The 20,902-nt window shown below is 43.4% G+C and overlaps 1 protein-coding gene across 3 annotated transcripts in view; it reads left to right on the top strand.

The window, feature by feature from the left end:
* Positions 1-1,024: 1,024 nt before the first annotated feature.
* Positions 1,025-20,902, top strand: part of LOC131027676 (geranylgeranyl transferase type-1 subunit beta) — a 185,226-nt gene continuing 165,348 nt past the window's right edge. For all 3 annotated transcript variants that reach the window (XR_009102524.2, XR_009102523.2, XM_057957757.2), the window contains exon 1: positions 1,025-1,340. Coding sequence is in view for 1 of the 3 variants with exons in the window: in XM_057957757.2 (XP_057813740.2) it covers positions 1,191-1,340 (150 nt within the window). In the remaining 2 variants the exon portion in view is untranslated. The remainder of the gene's footprint in view (positions 1,341-20,902) is intronic.

The raw sequence follows: 20,902 nt of genomic DNA, 5'->3' as shown, positions 1-20,902 counted from the left end.
ACTTTTCACCTTTACTTTCTTTGGAATTTTTTGCTAATGGATATCTCAACCTTAAAATTTTTTTCATTAAAGGGGTTTATTGTGGTTGAATATTGTTTTTTTCTTTTCTTAGAAGTCTATTATATCAAAAAATTAATAATCAATTCTAGTGATATGTTGTGGAGTCACATCCACATTTTAATAAGCAAAATCATCAATTTTTTTGAGGTTTGCAATGAGATTGATAAAATAGGAAATATTGATTTAATTTCTTCTTCTTCTTTTTATTTATTTATTTTTATTTTTATTTATTTTATTTTTTATTTTTTTTTTAAATTTCATTATATGCAATAGGTTCCAATAATGCTTCTAAAAAACACCCTATTTATCCTCATATAAATACACATCAACTTAACATCTTATATATGTATTGAAGTTTTACCTCTACTTAGAACAAAACCACAACATTGATACAAAATTATCCTTGTTGAAATTGATTATAGCTATCTCCTTATCCTTAAAGATTCTCAAACTCTTAGATCTTAGTCATCCTAAGTTTCTTACATTAGATCTAGTTCCAGATTTTAGTTTGTATTTCTTAATCACAATATCTCAACATATAAAGTCAACCCTTAATACAATTTAAAGCAATCATGAATCGCTTTCATTTTTATTTCAACATGTTTATATTTTTAATTTTAATTAATCATACTCAAACATTTTTCAAGACACAACCTAAACATACATGTTATTTTTTAAAAAATGAGATTCAAATTTAAAAAATGTAAATCAAATTTATAATCACAGCTTTAAGTATACTATAAAAATTTATAATTATTTAAATAAAAATTAAATTATATTTGTAAAAAGCTATTAAAAAACTGCATTAATGAAAATATCAAATCAATCTAAATAATATAATATAACAATATTATCAAAATATCCCTATAAAATATATATACATAAAACAAAATTAAAATATACCTACACTTTTGCAACATTTTTATCCGAGCAAGCCGGGAATTTTTTTTTCCTTCTTCGAATTTAAAAAAGGTCGGGAAATTTTTATGTAAAAGGAATATATCCTCGTCCTAAAGTGCACAGAAAGCTCGAAACCTTTCTTCTAATCAGTAACTATTTTCTTGACCTTTCAGTACTCTTTCGTTCAATTTTCAATTCCTAAAGAAACTAAGATCGAAGGGACAGCGAGAATGGATTCGTTTAACAGGGAGCTGCACGTACGAAGCCTTCTTGCAATGCTGGAGGATATGCCATCTGGCTATCAAGAACAGGAGAACCATCGACTCACTCTCGCTTACTTCGCCATTTCAGGTCTCGACATCCTTAATGCACTTGACCAGGTTTTATTCACTGCCCTCAAATTCTCTTCAATATAAGCAGATGATTTCTTTTTGTGCTTCAATCGTTCCTTAAAATGCCGTGTTTAGGTTGAATTGAGGGTGTGATATTTTTTTGTCTCCTGATATAGGTGGATGATGGTTTTTCTTGCAGATTTATATTTATTAAATTTTTTAGTGTTGCCCTGTCTGCTGTAGCTTTTTAGTGGGTTGCTACAGCTGAATTTTTCTGTTAATCTTTGTACTTTGCTGTTTTGTCCTTCAGAACTGATCATGTAATACATTTTCTTCTTACAATAATTTTTGTTTTCTACTGTCTTTGTTTGTATTGCGTTTCTGTCTCTGTTATAATTTACAACGGCTTTTTAACTCTTGATTTTATTTGTCATCCTTGTATGTACTCCTGAGTTGTAGACGGGTTACACATACAGACACACAGAGTATGCCATATATGTATCTCCCATCGTTGGAAGAAAACAAGCCACACCCTGAACCACAAAGGGGCATTAGCTCAGAGTGGCAGAGCACTGCATCATGCTGAGAAAAGGCATTGGAAGGTGTAAGGTTTGAGCTGCAGCTGGTCCATGAAAAAGTTATGCAGGTGGATTAGCATAGCCTTGTTTATGAGGTTGCAACATTATGGGTAGAAATTTATCAAGAATATCATTAAAAAAAAAAATTACTCACTTCTAGCAAGAAGGGTCTTGTATGTGCAAAATCAAATATATATATAGAAACACTGTACTCGTATGGAATTTGAACATAATCCTAATCAAGCTTCCCCTGAAAAGATCTTTTTAACTTTAAGAGGGCCATGATAGCATTCAACCTATAAATTCAGTAAAAAGCAAAGTGGAATCATCTGACCATCTCAATCAAATGAACTGATTATGATTATGTCGCTGACACCCAATCACATCAGGGACCACAGATGTCTGCGTTGTCACAACCACCTAGAAGGGCTGAGCTATAGGACAATCTTCGTTTTGCTTTCCTATCGATTTGGACCAAAATTCCTCCTACATGCTTTATTCTTCCCCATTCAAGGGGCCCTGCATATACTTGATCCAAATATCACTGTAAGTTGGGCATTCTATATAGAGTGTATGCAAAAAACTCTTATCTTTTCTTGCCACTTCTCTTTAGGTGTCATCTGTCTGCTTGTCTCAAATCCTGCTATGAGTGAATGATTCCTTTTCTGTTCTATAAGTATCTCTCAATTTATTATCAAATGCTATCGTGGGCTGTCGGACTGTGCTTGGAAGCAAGATATGTAATGAGATTTATTAGAGATAAGATAATAGTAATTTTTAATTTTAAATACTCAGAGCGAAAGAAGGCTATTATTGGGCTGTGGTCCTGTTGGCTCTAAATCTTGTTTGGTCCAGTCTGCCAAAGTTCATGACAATTGTGTGGCCCTATGTCCTTATAGCCCATGCCAAGCCATCTGAGAGAAGTCATACTAATGTTCAGTACATCTCTATGTGTAATTTTCCTATGTGCTCTAATGCTGGCCATCCAATACTTTCCAATGGATTAGCCTAGTCGTCCTCAACACCAGTATCTGTTGCTTTCCGTGAAGCTCAATCTATTTTAATTCCATGTGGATGGACATCTCAATTATGACGGTATATGTGGACCACTTATACGGTGCCACATTTCAAATTGTTAAGCCAGATGGTGGGCCTTTATACCTTTTTCTGTGAGTGCCTGTTTATTTTTAGAGGCTTATGTATGCCCAAAGATGAAGAATTACTTGCTACGTGTTACCTTGGTGGCAGTGGTAGGCCCTATATCTTTCTGATGTGTTTTGTGCTCCACTGTGTCAATCTTGTGATCTACACACCTTCAGGAAGCCATTTTTGACATTCTTGTTGGTGGTTGAGTTGTAAATGAGATCGGGAGACACATGCATTTAATTTCCTTGAATTGATTCTGTATAAATTCATAAATGAATATAGCGAGAAACTTTGTGTAGTTGCTATTATGAATTCTTTATAGTTTCTGCATTCATTATACTGTTTACTCTATGATATTCAATCAAGTAGAAATAGGCAGTAAACAACAAAGGGGCTACCATAAGCTGTATGTGTGCATGTCTATGTGTGTATGCGTGTGAAAGTCATTCTTCTGAGTGATTTTTATACTATGTATGTCAAATTGAAGTTGACCTGCCCTTGTTCATTGTGGAGGCTACAAACTGCCATAAGCTGCTTTTTTCTTCAACTGTGAGGGATCAGGAACCATATGGAAAATGATATTATGAACTAGAGAAATGAAGTTGAACAATAGCTCTCAAAATGAGTAAAAAATACATATTACTTTTTGGATGCAAGTTAGCCCAATTTGTGCTGGTCAATTGGTTTTGTTGGTATTGAACTTAGCGGTTGAAATGGATGGAAATGGGGTCTTTACCCTAGCAGTACAAACTAGGAAACATTTCCAATTGGGATATCATTTCATATCAAGTAGGCTCAACTTCAGTCCTCAAGGAGGGATGAGCACTGTTGATTAATTGCTCCCTTTTGTTTGTTTTGATATGACTGGATATGATTTGTTATGAAGATGCAAGAACTGCAAGAACTAGGTCAAATGAGTCAAAATTGACAAGATTTAGCATAAACAGATAGATATAGAATAGAAAGCTAACACAAAATGACAAATTTCAAAATAAGATTGATGGAGCTTGTCACTGAATTCTGGAGCTGAAAGTGCCAGTCAAGTGTGCTAAGTGCCCTAGACTTGGAGGTGCTTCCGTCAACTAAAACTTCAGATTTCGGATCAGGATGCTCTTGAAATGTAGTGGAAATTGGGTTCACTTGTCCAAACATGCAAACTACGAATCAAGCTCATTCACATCAACATTCATTAAAGAATAATTATTAGGCCCAACTTTAGACCCTTGGGAGAGTTGAGCGCTTTGATTGATTATTCCTCTTTTGTGATTTGGTATGATTGGATAAGATAGAATGAGAAATGATGCAAGAACTAGGGATTTTGACAAGAAACAACATAAATAGGAAGATACAAAACTGTAAACCAAGAGAGAAACTCAGATCTGGAAATGGGATATAGAGAGGAATCTGTGTATGCAATCTGGGCCTGAAAGTGCCAGACACTGTGGAGAGGCGCTACTATCCAAGGGGTGTTTTTGTCAGCTCAGGTGTGTGGAATCCAGATCGAGGTGCTCTGTAGATAGTCCTCTTGAGATTTCAGTAGAATAGTGTCAGACACTTCTGACTTTTGAACAGAGTCCAGAGTTTATCGCTCGTTCTGAATCTGAAACTATGTAGCTTTGTCTGCACTTTCTAGATTTGCCACTCTCTATTGTCAGATTTGTCACCTACACATAGTAAAAAGAGAAAAAGTGTTTGGTTGTATAGGGGTTTGCCTAAATCAAACCCTGGTTAAGAATTAACCTTCGCTACAACAATGACGATTAAAAAAAGAGAGCTTATCCTTGCATGGTAGAGCTAAATCTGAAGTAAAATGGTAAATTGACAAGATTATGCCTCAACTTGATAATGTTGATGATGCAATGCTCTTTGCATAGGACCCTCAAGTGTTGATGCAATAACATGACATGATAATACAAGACCAATCATGAAAAACACACTTGCATGAAGATTGCTGTAACTTGCTGCCCCATAATGCTCAAATCTGAAGAAATTCGCTCGTAATACTTTCTCTGGAAGTTGATTAGAATGCATGCGGAGAAAACGAATTAGGAAAGATGCTCTTATATAAGGTTCCCAAGGTATTTCATAAATAAGGCTGACTTCCAAAGGTCATATTCAAATATCGGGATCGGATAACCAATGGCAGGAACATGCACATTGACAAGTTAAAATTTGGGTCCATTTCGGGGGGACTATGGCACCTACTGTCCTAGTCCACTAGTACTATGGCACCTATCACCATAATCCACCTAGAAAGGGGTAGAATAGAGGTAGGTGTGGAGTGCAAAGGTTCATGGCACAAGATTTGGTCACCAACTGAACGCATGATGACAGTTTGGCAGTGAAAAGGGCCAGAAATAAGCTTGGAAAGAGCTATGAGGGGGTATACTAATGTAAGGCCCCAAGAAGGAGTGTGAAATTTTAAGGGGTTACAGTTTACGACACTAAACTTTATAGATCATTCCCCCAAAATTCAGCCAAAAAGTGTCGGTTAGGTGTGCAAATCGGCATAGTCTAGGGTTTTCGCTTGTTCAAAGTCTGAAACTTTGTCTCAATTTGCTTTGTGCAATTTTGCAACTTTTGGCTGTCGGATCTGTAACTTGCACACAAAAAAGAGGGAAAAATGTTGTGCTGTGTAGGGGCTTGCTTAAGTCAAAACACATGTTGGTGTTTCCACCTCCCTATAGCAATGTTGGATGAAAGAGAGCTTACCCCTAGTAGGGCGAAGGTTGAAAACCTTAAGGAAATGCTTGAATTGACAAATGATACCTTGATATGAAACTCCTTGCCTTGAAGCCTCACACATAGCTTGATGTTGCTTGATAGGTTTAGTGCATGCCTTCATCATGGAGGAACATATAACTTGATCATGATTGTCAAACTTGAATGCTTGTATGTAGATTTCTCCTCAATTGCCCTAAAGATGCTTGATTAAATGCTCAATTGGAAGTGATTGTGGACTAAAATGATTTCAATATTTTAGGATGATTACAAATGAGAGGGGTGTTTGCCCTCTCGGGTGAATACTTAAAGCATAAAGTACGTAATGCAAAACAATGCCATAGAAATCAGACAAGTATCAGATATGTTATTCCATTCATAATTCGTCCGTTGCAAGATACATTCTGAAGTATATAAAGATACCGAGGGGGTGCGAGTGCCAACCATCGCACCGCAACTACCACCCCTCGGCTGCCAACTAACAAACCCGATTACAACTTAATTAACTAGTCTTATTCCTGTATACAATAATGCGGCTAACATCATCCCCCCCCAAAAAGAAAAGTCGTCTCCAGGCAACTTACAACAAAATGGAGAATACATGGAGCTCGCAAAAATCCAGAAGAAGAAGAAAAAAAACTAAGGAAGTGCAGAAGGCGTCCCTGATGAAGAAGGCGCCGGTGGTGGTGTAGCAGTGGACGCCAAGCGCCCATGGAGCTCATACACCTGCTTCGTCCTCCTCTTGAGATCCCGTTCCGTGACCATCTGCCGCTCCATAGTAGTCTTTACCATATAGGCTGCCTCGAGCAAGTCCTTATCCTTCTTGTCCACACTTTCTAGTGCACTGACCAACCGAGTCTCCAATAGCTCCCTCGATGCCCTCTCCTCTTCCAATTGTATCAGCAAGGCAGACTTCTTTGCTACTAAAGTGTCCATTGCTGTCTGGTTCTATGCCATGGTAGCCTCTAGCTCTCGAAACTTGGTAGCCAGCCCTCAAAGCCTCAACTGGTTGTCGTTTGTTGTGACCTCCGAAGCTCCAGATAACCTTCACGGAAGGCCTGCTCTACCTCTCTCACCAACGACTGCATCCGGGTCTCGCCAACCCCTTCAGTGAGGCGCCAAGCCTCTAGCATCGCCAGGCTCTCCGTGTTCGGCCACCCAGCACACTCAAAACACCTCTCAAACTCAGCTCGGCATCTGGTGCGGGCAAAGGTCAACAACCCTTCCATCTGCTCAACCATGGTCGCATCGGCCTGGAGCGTGGCAGATGACACAAGTTGCTGTGCTCCTAGAGTCATCTCGGTAATAAATTGCTCCAACTCTGCACCCTGCTAACTTCCCACAGGCACCCCCTCTGCTTTGTACGGACTGGTTACTACCACCGCAGGGGGTGAGGCAACCCTCTGAACTGCCCTGCTGCTCGGGGAACTCCCTTCCTCGAGATCAATGACATCCAAGGAATGCATGGTCCGCCCTGGGGATAGAGTGGCCTCTCCTGATGCCACGGGTGCCATTTGGTAACGACTCAACAAGTTGGTGAGGTCATCATGAAGAGTGCCTGCTGCCATCATTGCCTCTTGCATATATCTGGGCAACCTTGGCACATCCTGTCCTGTCACATCTGGCACCTCGTGCACCATGGAAGCCTCTGGCACATCGTGGGCCATGGAAGTCTCTGCACTCGCCAAGGTCTCCACCCGTGGTGGTGTCATGGCTATTGTCACCCGAGGCTGCCCGAAGCTAGGAACTGGTACCGTGGTGACTACACTCACTGTCCCGAAGGACCGCGACACCGCCAACTAACAAGTCTCCGGTAAGCGGGTTGGTGTAAAGTGGACCTGCACCTGTGATGCTAAAGTAGACCCTATTGTACCTGCCGACTCCACTACCCCCTCTTCAGGCCACTGGTCGCCTCTTCTCCCTGTCAGTCAGAAGCTTCCTCCGCTTACCTAGGAGGTGTCTGCGGATTCCTCCCTGCCACTTTCTGCATCATCAGCCTCAGACTCTTCTGTGTCGGACTCCGTATCGGACATGGCGGCCTCCTTTCTTTTTGTGCCCAAACGTGCCATGTGCCATGTGCCAAGACGTCCAAGTGTGACCAATAGAATATGGGCGGCTGGTCTGGTGCAACACGCCCTTGCGGCTCCAATGGCTGTGAGCCCGGTGTGATTTGCGTGCGGACTGTGTCGAGGAATAATCCAATGGCGTGATGCGGCATGTAGAGCTTTTTGTATTGCAGCGTCATAAACTCGTCCATCCTATCCGCCAATAGTGACGCCCAGTCGTATACCACTCCATTGTGCAACCTGTTCATCAACACTATTTGTGCAATGGCTATGTCCGACGCGCGGGTGGCACCTGTGAGGCGACTCTTCACCACCGACAACAGGCATCGCCATACTCCCTTGGCGAAAAATTGTTTCTTCACCCCCCGACTCTTGCCTGCACTCTTGAGGCTATCTTTCTCGCCCTGGGTAAGGTTATCGCGCAACATCAACTGCAGCAGTGTGGCACTATTTTCTGGGGATATTTTCTGTGAAGTGTCTATTTTCTTTCCTTTTATCCCCGGTATGCCAAATACCCTAGTGAACTCACCTGCCGTGAATGACACTGTTATCCTTTGATGTTGATAATCAAGTACCGACTCGTGGCGATGTCTGTCATAGCTACCACTCATGGCGTGCAAAACCACCTCAAAGTCCTTTATCGAAAAAACTGGCATCTGGACGGCCCAGTGTACCTGTGCCTGGCGAAGGCTTTTCTTTATCAAATCATCCTGAGGTGTCTTTGCCCACCAGTTCCGACAGTCGATTCCATTCAAACCCTCGAACATAATATTATCTCGTTATTTCATCTTTGTCCTTTGTCGCCAAGGGTTTGGGACGACGCTTCTTGCTTTTTTGACTGGTGCTCATACTGAGACTACTTGCAATACGCACCCTAGATGGCAAAATCCGTTTGCCTGTGTCTGCGCTGGTTTCTTTTTGCCCTCCCCGCAACTTGTCTTCTAACGGTTGCAACCGTTTCCACCAATCTGCCTTGTTCTTGTTTATGTCCATTAGTCCTAGATTACTTTTTCAATTCTGCTTTTATAATTTTTTAAAACACAAACCCATCTACCGCTTTCCAAATAACCTTCCCCAGTAGACTTGTGCGGTTGTGCGTGTATGGGCGTGTGTGGCTGCGTGTCGGTGCGGGCTGCAGGTGTGTGCGGGTTGCGTTTTTGTTTAAATGCTGGACGGCGGGGGTTTTATGCATCATTTGGCGGTGTGCGGTGAGCACCGCATGGTGGTGCCACCGTTGGTGGTCCCACGTGGGCCCACTTTCGTTTGTTTTTTTTATAAAATTTCGTACGGTATGGTCAGCGTACGGTTTTTTTTTTTTATATCAGATTTAGTCTATTAAGCATCCTGACTGGATGGTCCGGGATCCCTCCGTTCGTGATAAATTTTTAATTTCGACCCGTTGACGGCGTCTGGTATCTCTTCCTTGTCCAGCGTCCACAACTTAATTGCCCCGTTGGTATCGACCTCGCGTACCTTGAAGGGCCCTAGCCAACGCACTTTGAATTTCCCAGGTTTGATTTCGTTCCTTCTGTTGAATTTCAACACCAACTGCCCGGGAGTAAACTTCATTCGCCGGACATGCTTGTCGTGCCAAACCTTCCGTCTTTGTTGGGCTGTCTCTGTCGCCCACTGAGCCATCATCCTTTGTTCATCCAATTTGTTCAAAGCGTATAGTCTCTCCCTCAGGCTTTCCATGTCGCCATGTCGATTATCGATGGCGATCCAGAGACTCGGCACCATGAATTCAACTGGCACTACGGCTTCTTGTCCATACATTAGCTGGAAGGGAGTCTGTCCAGTAGTTACCTTGTAAGTTGTTCGGTATGCCCAAAGTACTGACGGTAGGTGCTCCTCCCAGTCATCCTTCTCCACTCCGCAAGACTTATAAATCACCGACATGATTATTTTATTGGTCGCCTCGGCTTGCCCGTTCGCCCACGGATAGTAGGGGCTTGATAAGGAGTGGAAAATTTTGAACTCTGTTGTTAGCAATCTGATTATGTGATTTACAAAATGTCCTCCTCTGTCACTCGTCAGTTGGATTGGAATCCCATACCGCGTAATGATGTGTTCATAGACGAATTTTGCTGTATTGATCGCCAAATTGTCCGGTAAGGCCCGTGCCTCCACCCACTTGGTCAAGTATTCTGTTGCCACTACAATGCATTTGCATTGTTGGGCTCTATTTGGTTTTAATGGTCCGATGAAATCCAATCCCCATCTCTCAAACAGTTCTCGTGCATTCGATGGGTTGAGGGGCATAAAATCCCTCTTTAATGATTGTCTGGCCCATTGGCATGTATCACAACTCGTCACCCACTCTCTAGCGTCATTATGTAGTGTTGGCCACCACAGTCCTGCCAACAGAACTTTCCTCGTTGTGGTGTCGGGCCCCATGTGTCCACCTGCGGGCCCTTCATGTGCTTCCCTTAGGACGCCCTGAATTTCCTCTTCTAGGACGCATCGCCGTAGGATCTGGTCGGGTCCCATTTTATACAAGAGACCATTAATGAGTTGGAATGTCCTGCTTCTCAGTACCAGTTTCCTTCTTTCTCCTAGTGGCATCTCCCTCGGAAACCGTGATGTCGACAAGTATTCCCCCACGCTTGCGTACCAGGCGGGGAGAACCGCGATGCGAAATAAGTGAGCGTCTGGAAAATCTTCATTCACTCCTTCGACTGGTTCTCCTGACTGGATTCTCGACAACTGGTCAGCTATCACATGGCTTTTCCCAGGTCTTACGATAATGTTAAATGTAAATTCTTGCAGCAATAGCAGCCATCGATTGATTGGTCCTTGGATAATTGGCTTGTTTACCAGGTACATTAATGCCTGGTGGTCCACATAAAATGTGAACGGGGTGGCCAGCAAGTAATGTTGAAATTTCTGGACGGAGTACACCATCTCGAGGGCTTCCCTTTCTGTGGTGCTATAATTTTTCTCTGCCTTCGAGAGGAGTCTGCTTGCAAAGTAGACCAAGTGATCTAGCTCGTGGTCGCCAACCTGTGCCAGTGTGGCCCCTATGGCAAAGTTGGATGCATCAACGTGTACGTGGAACTCTTTTTCCCAGTCAGGATATGTTAGGATTGGCACACCCACCAACCGTGACTTCAGTTCTTGGAAGGCCTCCTCCTGAGCCGTCCCCCATGTATACCGTTCGCCTTTCCTTGTCAGCTTGTCCAGAGGGCAGGATACTTGAGCAAATTTTTTGATAAATCGCCTGTAATACCCTATGTGTCCTAGGAAGGATTTGACTCCCGTGACATCTGTCGGTGCCTCCATTTCCAATATCACCCGAATCTTGTCTGGGTCAGTCTTGAGTCCAGCCTTACACACTATGTGTCCTAACAGCTTCCCTTGAGGCACCATGAATCTGCTTTTTTTGGGGTTGAGTGCTAGGCGAGCTCGCTTGCATCTCTCCATGCATTCGCCAAGTGCGGCCAAATGTGTATCTTGGTTATTGTAGATGGACCAGTCGTCAAGGAACGCCCTGAAGTTCCCTACTGACATATTTTCAAATATGTGAAGGATTATCCGTTGAAAGGTCGCTGGTGTGTTGCATAATCCGAACGACATTCGATTATACGCGTACATGCCATCCTCCACTATGAAGGTGGTTTTTAATTTGTCTTCTTCGGCGATGGATATCTGGTTATACCCAGAAAATCCATCCATGAATGAATAAATTTCATGACCGGCCACTTCTTCCAAGATGCTATCCGTAAATGGTATTGGAAACGGGTCTTTTATGGTGACCGCGTTAAGGCATTTTAAATCCACGCATATTCGGATCTGGTTTGCCTCCTTTTTAAGGGATATCACTATGGGCGACACCCACTCACTGGTCTGCACTTTAAAAATAATCCCGGCTTCGAGCATACGTTCAATTTCATCATTCACTCTCGCCGCATAGTTTTTGTTCATTCTGTATGGCCTCTTCCGTACAGGTACGACCCCAGGTACTACTGAAATTTGGTGTACACACAGTTCTGGCAGCACCCCTTTGAGGTCCTTATACGTCCAAGCGAATACATCCTTGTATTCCATGAATATTTTAAACGCAGTGGCTTTTAGGACTGGATTCCAGTCGTCGCCAACCAGGATGTTCCTTGGCTCTGCTTCTGTGCCGAGGTTTGTAGGTTTTACGGACTCTTCGTACCGGATTGGTTTTGTCATGTCAAACCTGTGCACTGGTACTTCGTTGACCGGGGCATCCCCTTCGGTGTATTCCCCGTACGCTGGCGGAAATTCGTTCTCGTCTCGATCCTCGTCAACCTGCAACATGTTGCATCCATACAGCAGCTCGTAGTCCTCCATTTGCTAGTGGAAGAGCCCATTAAGGGAATCGGTCTCGTCCTCGAAACATCCTTGGATTCCCAGGACGCCTTCCTCGTTCGGTTCCCTTCCGTACTTTCCTCCGTCAACTCCGCCCTTGCCGTCTGATTCCGACTTTGACGCGAGTTCTTCACTCACAAGTTGTGTTTTCAGGTCGATAATAAATTTTCTCCCGGCTTTCTCCATTGACAACGTGTTACGCTTCTAGTTGTGATTCACTCTGGCTGCCACCAACCACCCTCTGCCCAGAATGGCGTCGTATCCTTTCTTGGTGAGCGGAATCACCACGAAGTCGAGGACAAATGGTTGTGTCCCGATGGTCACTTGTTGCGCCATGAGCATTCCAAGGGGTTTGATACCATGTTGATCCGCTCCCAGTAAGTTGAAGGTTGATGGCCATAGTGTCGGCTTGCCAAGTTGCTTCCGGAAGCACATTCACTCCCGACCCGCCGTCGACAATAGTGTCAGTCAAAATGGTGCCAAGTATTCCCATTTCTACCACCGCTGGGTGTCGGCCATTGTATAGTGTCAGGACCAATGGGTCTGTAGGTGTTCTGCCGAAAACATCTGTATTTCGGGTTGCCTGATTGTGCGGAGTTACTTGGACCGTACGTAGGAGTGCCGTACGCAATTGCGGCATCGTTTCCAAGAGTTCCTTCATTTTCATAGGTACTTCAATCTGCAACATTTGCTTCAAGATATTTTCCTCCGCCTCCGAGCGGTAAGTACTTGCCGCTTCTTGGGTGCTCCCTTGTGCCAACATTTCCTTCGCCACTTCAGCCTTAGCCTCCAGCGCTCGTTGCTTCTCCGTGCGAGGGTCCGAGTATGTGGCCTTCTTTGCCTGCGACCGTGTGATTGCCAATACCTGTTCCTCCATCCTGTCAATGTTGAGCAGGTTCACTCTTGACTTTGGGCAAGTTCCATCATCGTGGTCTCCAGGCCCACACCATTTGCATAGTTTTTGTGGAGTTTCTTTTGAGGTGCATTCCCTGGCAAAGTGGCCCCATTGATTGCAGGCTCGGCACTGGATCATTGGCCGTCCCTTTGCATCATATTGGATTCAGCTCCTATTATTATTATTGGTCCTCCCCCCTCGCCGGTTGTTCCGGTATCCGCCAGATGATGCATTATTGTTGGCGGTTTGCGAAGTTCCGACGACCGGTTGCTCTTGCGTGAAGAGAACTTGTTGGTTCCTGGTTTTCATATTGTAGGGACATTCCTTTGTCAAATGTCCCGCAATCTGACAAATGTCGCAAAAAGCCTTCTTGGGGCAAGGACCCCTTGGTGTGTCCGTCACTCCTACAGTCGGTGCACCACTTCAGTCTTACTTGTACTCCCTTTCATGGCTTTGAATTCTTTCAGCATTCGTTCCATGTCCTTCTGGAGAGCGTGCACCTTTTTACTCGATTCGCCACCGCTGCTGCTTTCCCTGTCAGAGTCTTCATCATCGTCAGATGAGTATTTATTACTTTTCTTCTTCTTTGATGTTTTGTATTCGCTCTCTAGGTCCATCGCCCTATTATAGGCATCGTCATATGATGTCGGGGGTACAATTTTCATCTTTTTTCGTAGGGAGGATTTCAATCCTTCAACGAACCATCGTTTTTTCAATCCCTTTGCTGGTTGGCTTTCCATTTTACCCAACAATTCCTTCAGCCTCCTGCTGTATGCCCGTACTGTCTCCTTGGTACCTTGTTTGGTACTGTATATCTCCGTTACAATTTCGTTGTCATCACGGAGCAACCGAAACTCCTCCGTGAATTCCTTCTGCAGGTTGGCCCACGTGGCCACTTTTTGCTTATCTACATCGGAGTACCAATCTATGGCAACTCCACGTAACGTGGTTGGGAACTGCTGTACCCAGTCATCCTGGTTTGTTACTCCGTTGGTGGACCAAATGATTTCACATGTACGGCAGTGCCGTAGGGGGTCTTCCTTGCCGTCCCTTGTGAACTTTGGCAATTTTTGTTTACTCGCCATCCCGGGTCGTCTTCCTGGGGGCGGTTGTGTCTGTGTTTGTGACCCTGCACTGCTTCCTCCAGTGGCGCTGGTGGTGTGTGCTGCGTGGGCGACTGGAGGTACGGTGTTTTGCTTGTCGTGTGTGGCACCTACACCCGTACGGTTGCCCTCCCCTCCGCTTTCACCTGTGCCCACTCCTCCTGGTTCCCGTTGGTGATCTTCACTCCGTGGTGTAAGGGATAAGTTTCCGAACTGATCCCGAGTCTCCTTGACTAGATTTCGCCGTAACCTTGTTTCTTCCAGAAACTCTTCGTGGCTCCGCGTCCTACGATGATCTGGCGACGCGTAGAAATTTCCGTCGGCTTCTGCACCCTCCGTGACACCTCCTTGGTTCCCCTCGGGCCACCCTTCGGCAGGTTGTCCTTCGGCAAGTTGCCTCAGCCTTTGTCTACGTTCTACTTGCTGCTCCAGAATCAAGGCCCTCTGCGCGGCCTCCCACTTGTCCATTTCTGCTTTTTCATTTCTATCTTTATTCAATAGGTTTGGCATTAATTGTCGCACATTTCCATAACTCACAATACATAAATCAAAACACGTCTTTATTAATTCATCTGCTCAAATACAACTCGTGTCAATGACACTTTTATTTGAATATAAAAAGTTCAAGGTTCAATTCCCTCCTGGCCTGGCGCCATCCCGTTCCGTTTCACGTCGGCTGTTTTCTTCGTAGTGTCGAAGGATCTGTTGGCGTCGCTCTTCCTGGGCAATCTCCTCCAGGCGAGCCTGTTGTGCCAGCGATGCTTGTGCAAGCAATCGAGGGAGGGGGTTCATCAACCGGTTTACTGCCGGGCTAACCTCCAGAGCTGTCCACACAGCACTTGGTGGGGTTTCTGCCTCCGCCGCCTCTCGTCGGACGTAGGTCTGGATAGCTACTTGGAGCAGAATTGAAAATTCTTTCGTTGCCGTGTCTTCTCCTGTGTAAAGTTCCGTTCGCTCGTCGTCGGCCTTTGGGTTTATTTCACCAACGGGTAGGCCCATCGTGTCCATGCCCCATCCGTGTCTTCCATTCCCGAGTACGTCTAGGCAACGACGCCAAATGTTTGCCCTCTCGGGTGAATACTTAAAGCATAAAGTACGTAATGCAGAACAATGCCATAGAAATCAGACAAGTATCAGATATGTTATTCCATTCATAATTCGTCCGTTGCAAGATACATTCTGAAGTATATAAAGATACCGAGGGGGTGCGAGCGCCAACCGTCGCACCGCAACTACCACCCCTCGGCTGCCAACTAACAAACCCGATTACAACTTAATTAACTAGTCTTATTCCCGTATACAATAATGCGGCTAACAAGGGGGAGTTGTATTTTTACACAACTTAACCTTTTCAAGTTTAATTTCCGAAGAAAGTTGACATTGGTGAGCACTTTTGCTCTATTCAAAATCGTGATCATTAAGTTTTCAAATTTGGGCCTACAATGGTTCGACCATAGTGCTAGGTGCCATAGTCTAGGAGGTCTATGGCGCTAGGCACCATAGGCTTGACATTTTGGGTTGAAATTAGGGTCAATGAGTAGAGGATTATGCTAAGCTTCCAAAAGTGGGCATGGGTTGAGCAAAGTGGGACATGAGGGACACAACCAAAGTGAGCCCAAAATGATTGTGAAATTGTAAAAGGATACAATTCACAACACTACATTTAGCCCCCACTTTAGCAAAAGTATGACGTTACACTCATACTCTTGGTAAAGTATAGGATAGCATAGAAAGACTTTCATCAAGATATAAATGATACAAGACGACACTAAGCCCCTTGGACTTAGGATCTTATCAATCTAAATTATCAAGATAAAAGGAGCAACATGATCAACATAGGTAACACATACACTGGGAGCATGCAAGAACAAAGAGGGTGTGACATCATAGGGCTAGTAAGGATCCATAGGAAACATACTAGGACCCATAAAAGAAAAGGAATAACATCTAGGACTAGTAAGGGATGCTTACTAGGAGTTATGTTGGAGAAGGAAGAGTCAAACAAGTCTAGCAAGGTGTGTTATGCTAATTGACTCATGGTAAGGAAGATTACAAAGAAAATCCTTTGTTTGCTAGATAATTTGATTATGCAACTGCAAAATGGGTGCTGCAATGTGCACAAGCAAACCATGGTGTGTGGTCAAAGTGTACAAACCAATCTTTTCGTGTGTGCACTGTGTAGTGTAGTGGAGTGTATGCCCCCATTTTAAAGCGATTGTGTATGCCTTATTGGGAGCAATTGCTTTTACGTAGCGTAAATACATCCAAAAGACAAATGCTCGCAAACATAGGCAAATCAAAGGCAATGGTCTCAAGATGTAAGAGAGCACATAAGCAATTTTGGGAAGGGCGGACTGTAATGTCCTGTTGACGTGTATTTTATACACAATCATACACAGAATAAAATACCAATAGGTATCTTATCCTCTCTTGAGAAAATAGTCTCTAACTGCTGAAGATCTGCAAAAAGGATCAGTTAGGTGGACTCCAAGGTTCTTTTAGTGGGGTCTCCACGTGTGGACAAGCTTTTTTAGTGGTATGATGTGATTTGCTGTTTCCTCCAAGGGGTCTTACGTATTCAAAGCGCGAAGATTTTACTAAACTAAAAGGAACTTTTAAAAAATAGCAAAAGGATAGGGTTTAAGGAGGTCTAATCTAGCCTAACCCTATGAATGACTTAGCATGGATGAGACTTGGCAAGATTCAACCAACTTCAATTTTGCCATAAGATAACAACTCAATTGAAATTAGTGCGATCTTCTAAGGTAATATAATGATGTTCAATGCATCAAAGACCAAGGACACTACTATGAAGGTACATATCCAAGACACAATGATAATTGAAGATTAAGGACTCAAAGTGTTCTCCAGTCGACCATGCAAGGCGTTCCTACAATCAGCAAGAAGCTAGTGGTTTGGATTGCGAATCCTACCAAATATCAAATCTCACACTTAGTCTTTCAAATTAACAATCTACTTCGATTGAGCATGATTCAAGTATGCCAAACAACCATGAAGATAACTCAAGAAATTTGCAACAAAACACCATAACTTCAATATTTTATTGATTTCCAAGTCATCATGTACAACAATTGCTTGAATTTCTCTCTTCAAGACTCAATCTTGCTACAAAAATAAAATTGCTTTTAACTCTAATCTCTCTTACATCAACTATTGACTCTTACTCTATTGACTATTATCTGACTATTACTAAATGAAATGAAAAATGGGGGTATAAATAGCATCCCCAGTTACAATGAAAGGTCCAGATTGAAAACAAATCAATGGACAAGATCATGACACCTAAACCCTAATTAGGGTTTGTTACAAATGACCTCCTTTTTACTGAACAATATTAAATACATAGCCAAATATTAAATTCGGCACAAAAACCTAGGAGGTATCAACCAATGAGAAATAAGATGTCATGTCATCTGTAACAACCTTTCATCTAGAATCTTATTCCCTTTCCAATTCTCTTTCTTAGCATATGCAATAAATTTTGTCACGATTCCTTCGATTTCTGTGATTGGAATCTCGAGAAGATTCTTGATACTCTCTTCTAAGTGGATAACCTGATCGAATGCATCTAGAAGAGCTGCGTCCCAAGTAGGTTCAAGTTCCTTCGTTCTATCAATCAGGAGCATGGTGGCATACATCTGATCATACTGCTCATCTGTAGCATCTGCGTCCTTGCGAAAGATGATCTTGATTCTATCCTCAAATTCTTGCATATCCACATCTGTCTCGACCTCGATCCTTCTGCCAAGAATGGTACGAAGTATCTCAAATACTCTGTCCTGGATCGGATTGATCACCTCCTCAACTTGGCCACATCTAACACTGATGTCCTCGAAGAGAACACTCTTTATATGGAGTAAGGTTGACCACTGAAACAAACTGTGAGAATCACCTTCTAAGATCCTCTCCTGCGCTAAAATTCTTCTGGATGTGTGTCTTATAACTTTCAAGACAGGGATGGTAACGTCCTTGGTATGGGCAAATGCAGCTACTGTTACCATCAATCTGTGGATTATCTCAAGAACTTGGATAGCCTGATGAGTGATCTTCGACATCCTTGTAACAAACTCTATGGCCACTGTATGAGATCTATCCATCCAACTACATGTACGCTGGACCAGGTTCCTGAATCTCTCTGCTTCATTGATTGATTGAAGGGGCAATGCTTGCACTGGTGATCTAACTGGATCCTGACGTCCCAAAGGTTCGTTGATGTGACTGAAATATGTCCTCCATGCACCTCTCTCTCTCTCAAGCTTTCTATTCTTTTCCACTTCTTCTCTAAGCTTGTCTTTCAATGCTTCAAATGTGTCGGTAGCATCATCCATTGTCTGCTCTGCTGTGGACGGTCCTAACTCAATAGTCTGTATATGATAGTCCTCTGCTAGGATCTCACCCTCATATTTATCTGCTGCCGGTGTAGCTATCTGCAATTTCCTAGATCCAGTCTCATCTCGAATCATCTTGGACATCTTTGTAGCCTTCTTCTTCTCTGTTATCACATGTGAACGTCCAACAAGGCTCTCTAAATCAATTGCATTGTCCTCGTCCTCAACTACGATCACCCTAGTTAATCTTTCCTTCAACCAATCTGGGATATTCGATCTTGTCTCTCGAACTTGAATTTCTTTATGTACTATTTCTTCTTGTCTAGGAGGAGATGTTATTTCATTATCTTCTTCTAAATCATAGTCTTGGAGAGATCCATCGGATGAAACATGCTGTGTCTGTCCTTCCTCCTGCCTGTCATTCTGTACCATAGACTCCATGGACTCTTCCACTCGAATTGTTCTATTCTCTGGTCTAGAAGAAGTACCTGGTGCTTGATCTTTGTTGGCCCCTTGCTTTTTCTTGGAAGGCTCTTTCTTTTCTGATCTTTCCTTTCTCTTCGAACCTCTCGGATGGAGATTGCCCTCACTGGCACATCGAAGGTTACCTTCACCTGAATTCCTAGGATTAGGATTGCCTTCACTTACGCTAGCTCCACCTTCGGCTGGTTTCTCTTCCAAAGTAAAAGACATAGCTACGCCTTGTTCTCTCATCTTCTGATGTTGAACGTCTACCCATCTGCGAGTACAAGACAAGACTGGTGCCATCAAAGCATCTAAATCCACGGCCTCGGGCTCATTCCAATCCAACCTTATTGTTTTGCTTTCTCTATCATAGGAAGACTGGATGTGCCTGCCATTGTCCTGAGCTTGGTCGGCCACTCTGTAAATCCTGCATTTCCTGATGAAATCCAAAGGCAATCTAGAATGTATCTTTCGTTTCACTTCAAGATCATCTAGGAGGTTCATCATAAAATCTTCAATTTGGTGCTCATGTCTAAATCTTCTACCGACCGTCTCCTCTAAATGTCCATGTGGATCAAAGCTCTCTCTCCAAGCAAAAGATGAAAAAGAATACAAGGCTAACTCCTTCTCTGCGTCATCCATGGCTAAGACATTAGGACATACCTCAACTGAATTACCCAAAATAATAGGTACCTGGACTCCATTCTGATGTCTGTGTCTGAATGCCTTCACATATGCTGCCAACTGCCTTGTTACTTCAAGTAACACAATTCTGTCTGTCGGGTACCTCGGCAACATGTATGGAGGTAAAGGACATCCATGCACTCTAATGTAAGTGAACTTGGGAAACTGAATGAACCAAGCACCGTACCTCTTGATGAACTCCTGGGCATCCTGAGATAATCTGTTGTGAATTCCACCTTGCAACGTCCTTGTGATGTTCATTGTGAAAGTATCATTGACTAACTTGTAGTTCTTCCCTGGCGGATGATGCAAGTAAGTATAGGATTCACAAGCTCTGACCTCGCCGGGTCCTCTTCCAATCACTCCTCTGTGAGGTAGTCCTGCGTACTCAACACTCCTGATCAAAGCATAGATGACGTATGAACTCATGTGGAAGGACTTAGTAGCCCTGAGTCTCCTCAACTGTACGTCTAAGCAATGGCTAATTATCCTAGCCCAATGTATTGTACCCTTTCCTTGAACAATCACCTGGATGAAGTAGAACATCCACTTCTCAAAATAGAAGGCATGAGGTGCTCCTGTAACTCTGTTGAGCATGGTAATCAAATCTCTGTACTCCTCCTGGAAATCAATCCGATGCGGTGTGTTCGGTACCTTGCTTAGACGGGGACGACTCTTAAGTAGCCAGTTCTTATTGATTATGCTTAGGCAAGCATCTGGATCATCATCGTACACTGATCTGGCTCCTTCAATGCTCTTGTATATCATGTCCCTGTGCTCTGGAAGATGGAAGGCTTCACTTATGGCTTCCTCTGAAAGGTACGCCAAAGTGTTTCCCTCATTGGACACAATTGTCCTGGACTGTGGATTGTAGTGACGGGCACACTCGATCATCAACTCGTGGCATTGAATAGCTGGAGGAAAACCGGCCGCCTTGATGATGCCACTCTCTATTATTCTCCGGGCGACAGGTGATGGCTTGCCGATGTAAGGGACCTCTCGGAACTTCTTCGTGCTAAAGTTCCCCAAGTTGGTATTTCCAATGTTGCTCCACTTTGACACGATCTTGGTCTCCACTTCTTCGGTCTTCTGATCTTCTTTCATGAGAGCTGAGCGGCTGGTGGATGCTCCCGCCTTCGGGGTCGCCATACCTACACAACATTTCATTATAAGAACTTGATTTTGCAATGAATAACGTAAATAAGAGAGAGAAGTTTTTAGGAAACGTCATGATAAGTCTCTAGAGTTATCATTTCCTAAAAAAAACA

The sequence above is a fragment of the Cryptomeria japonica genome, chromosome 8 (assembly GCF_030272615.1).
Source record: "Cryptomeria japonica chromosome 8, Sugi_1.0, whole genome shotgun sequence".
NCBI lineage: Eukaryota > Viridiplantae > Streptophyta > Pinopsida > Cupressales > Cupressaceae > Cryptomeria > Cryptomeria japonica.
The sequence above is the reverse complement of the archived record's forward strand: the minus strand, read 5'-3'. Positions and strand labels throughout refer to the sequence as shown.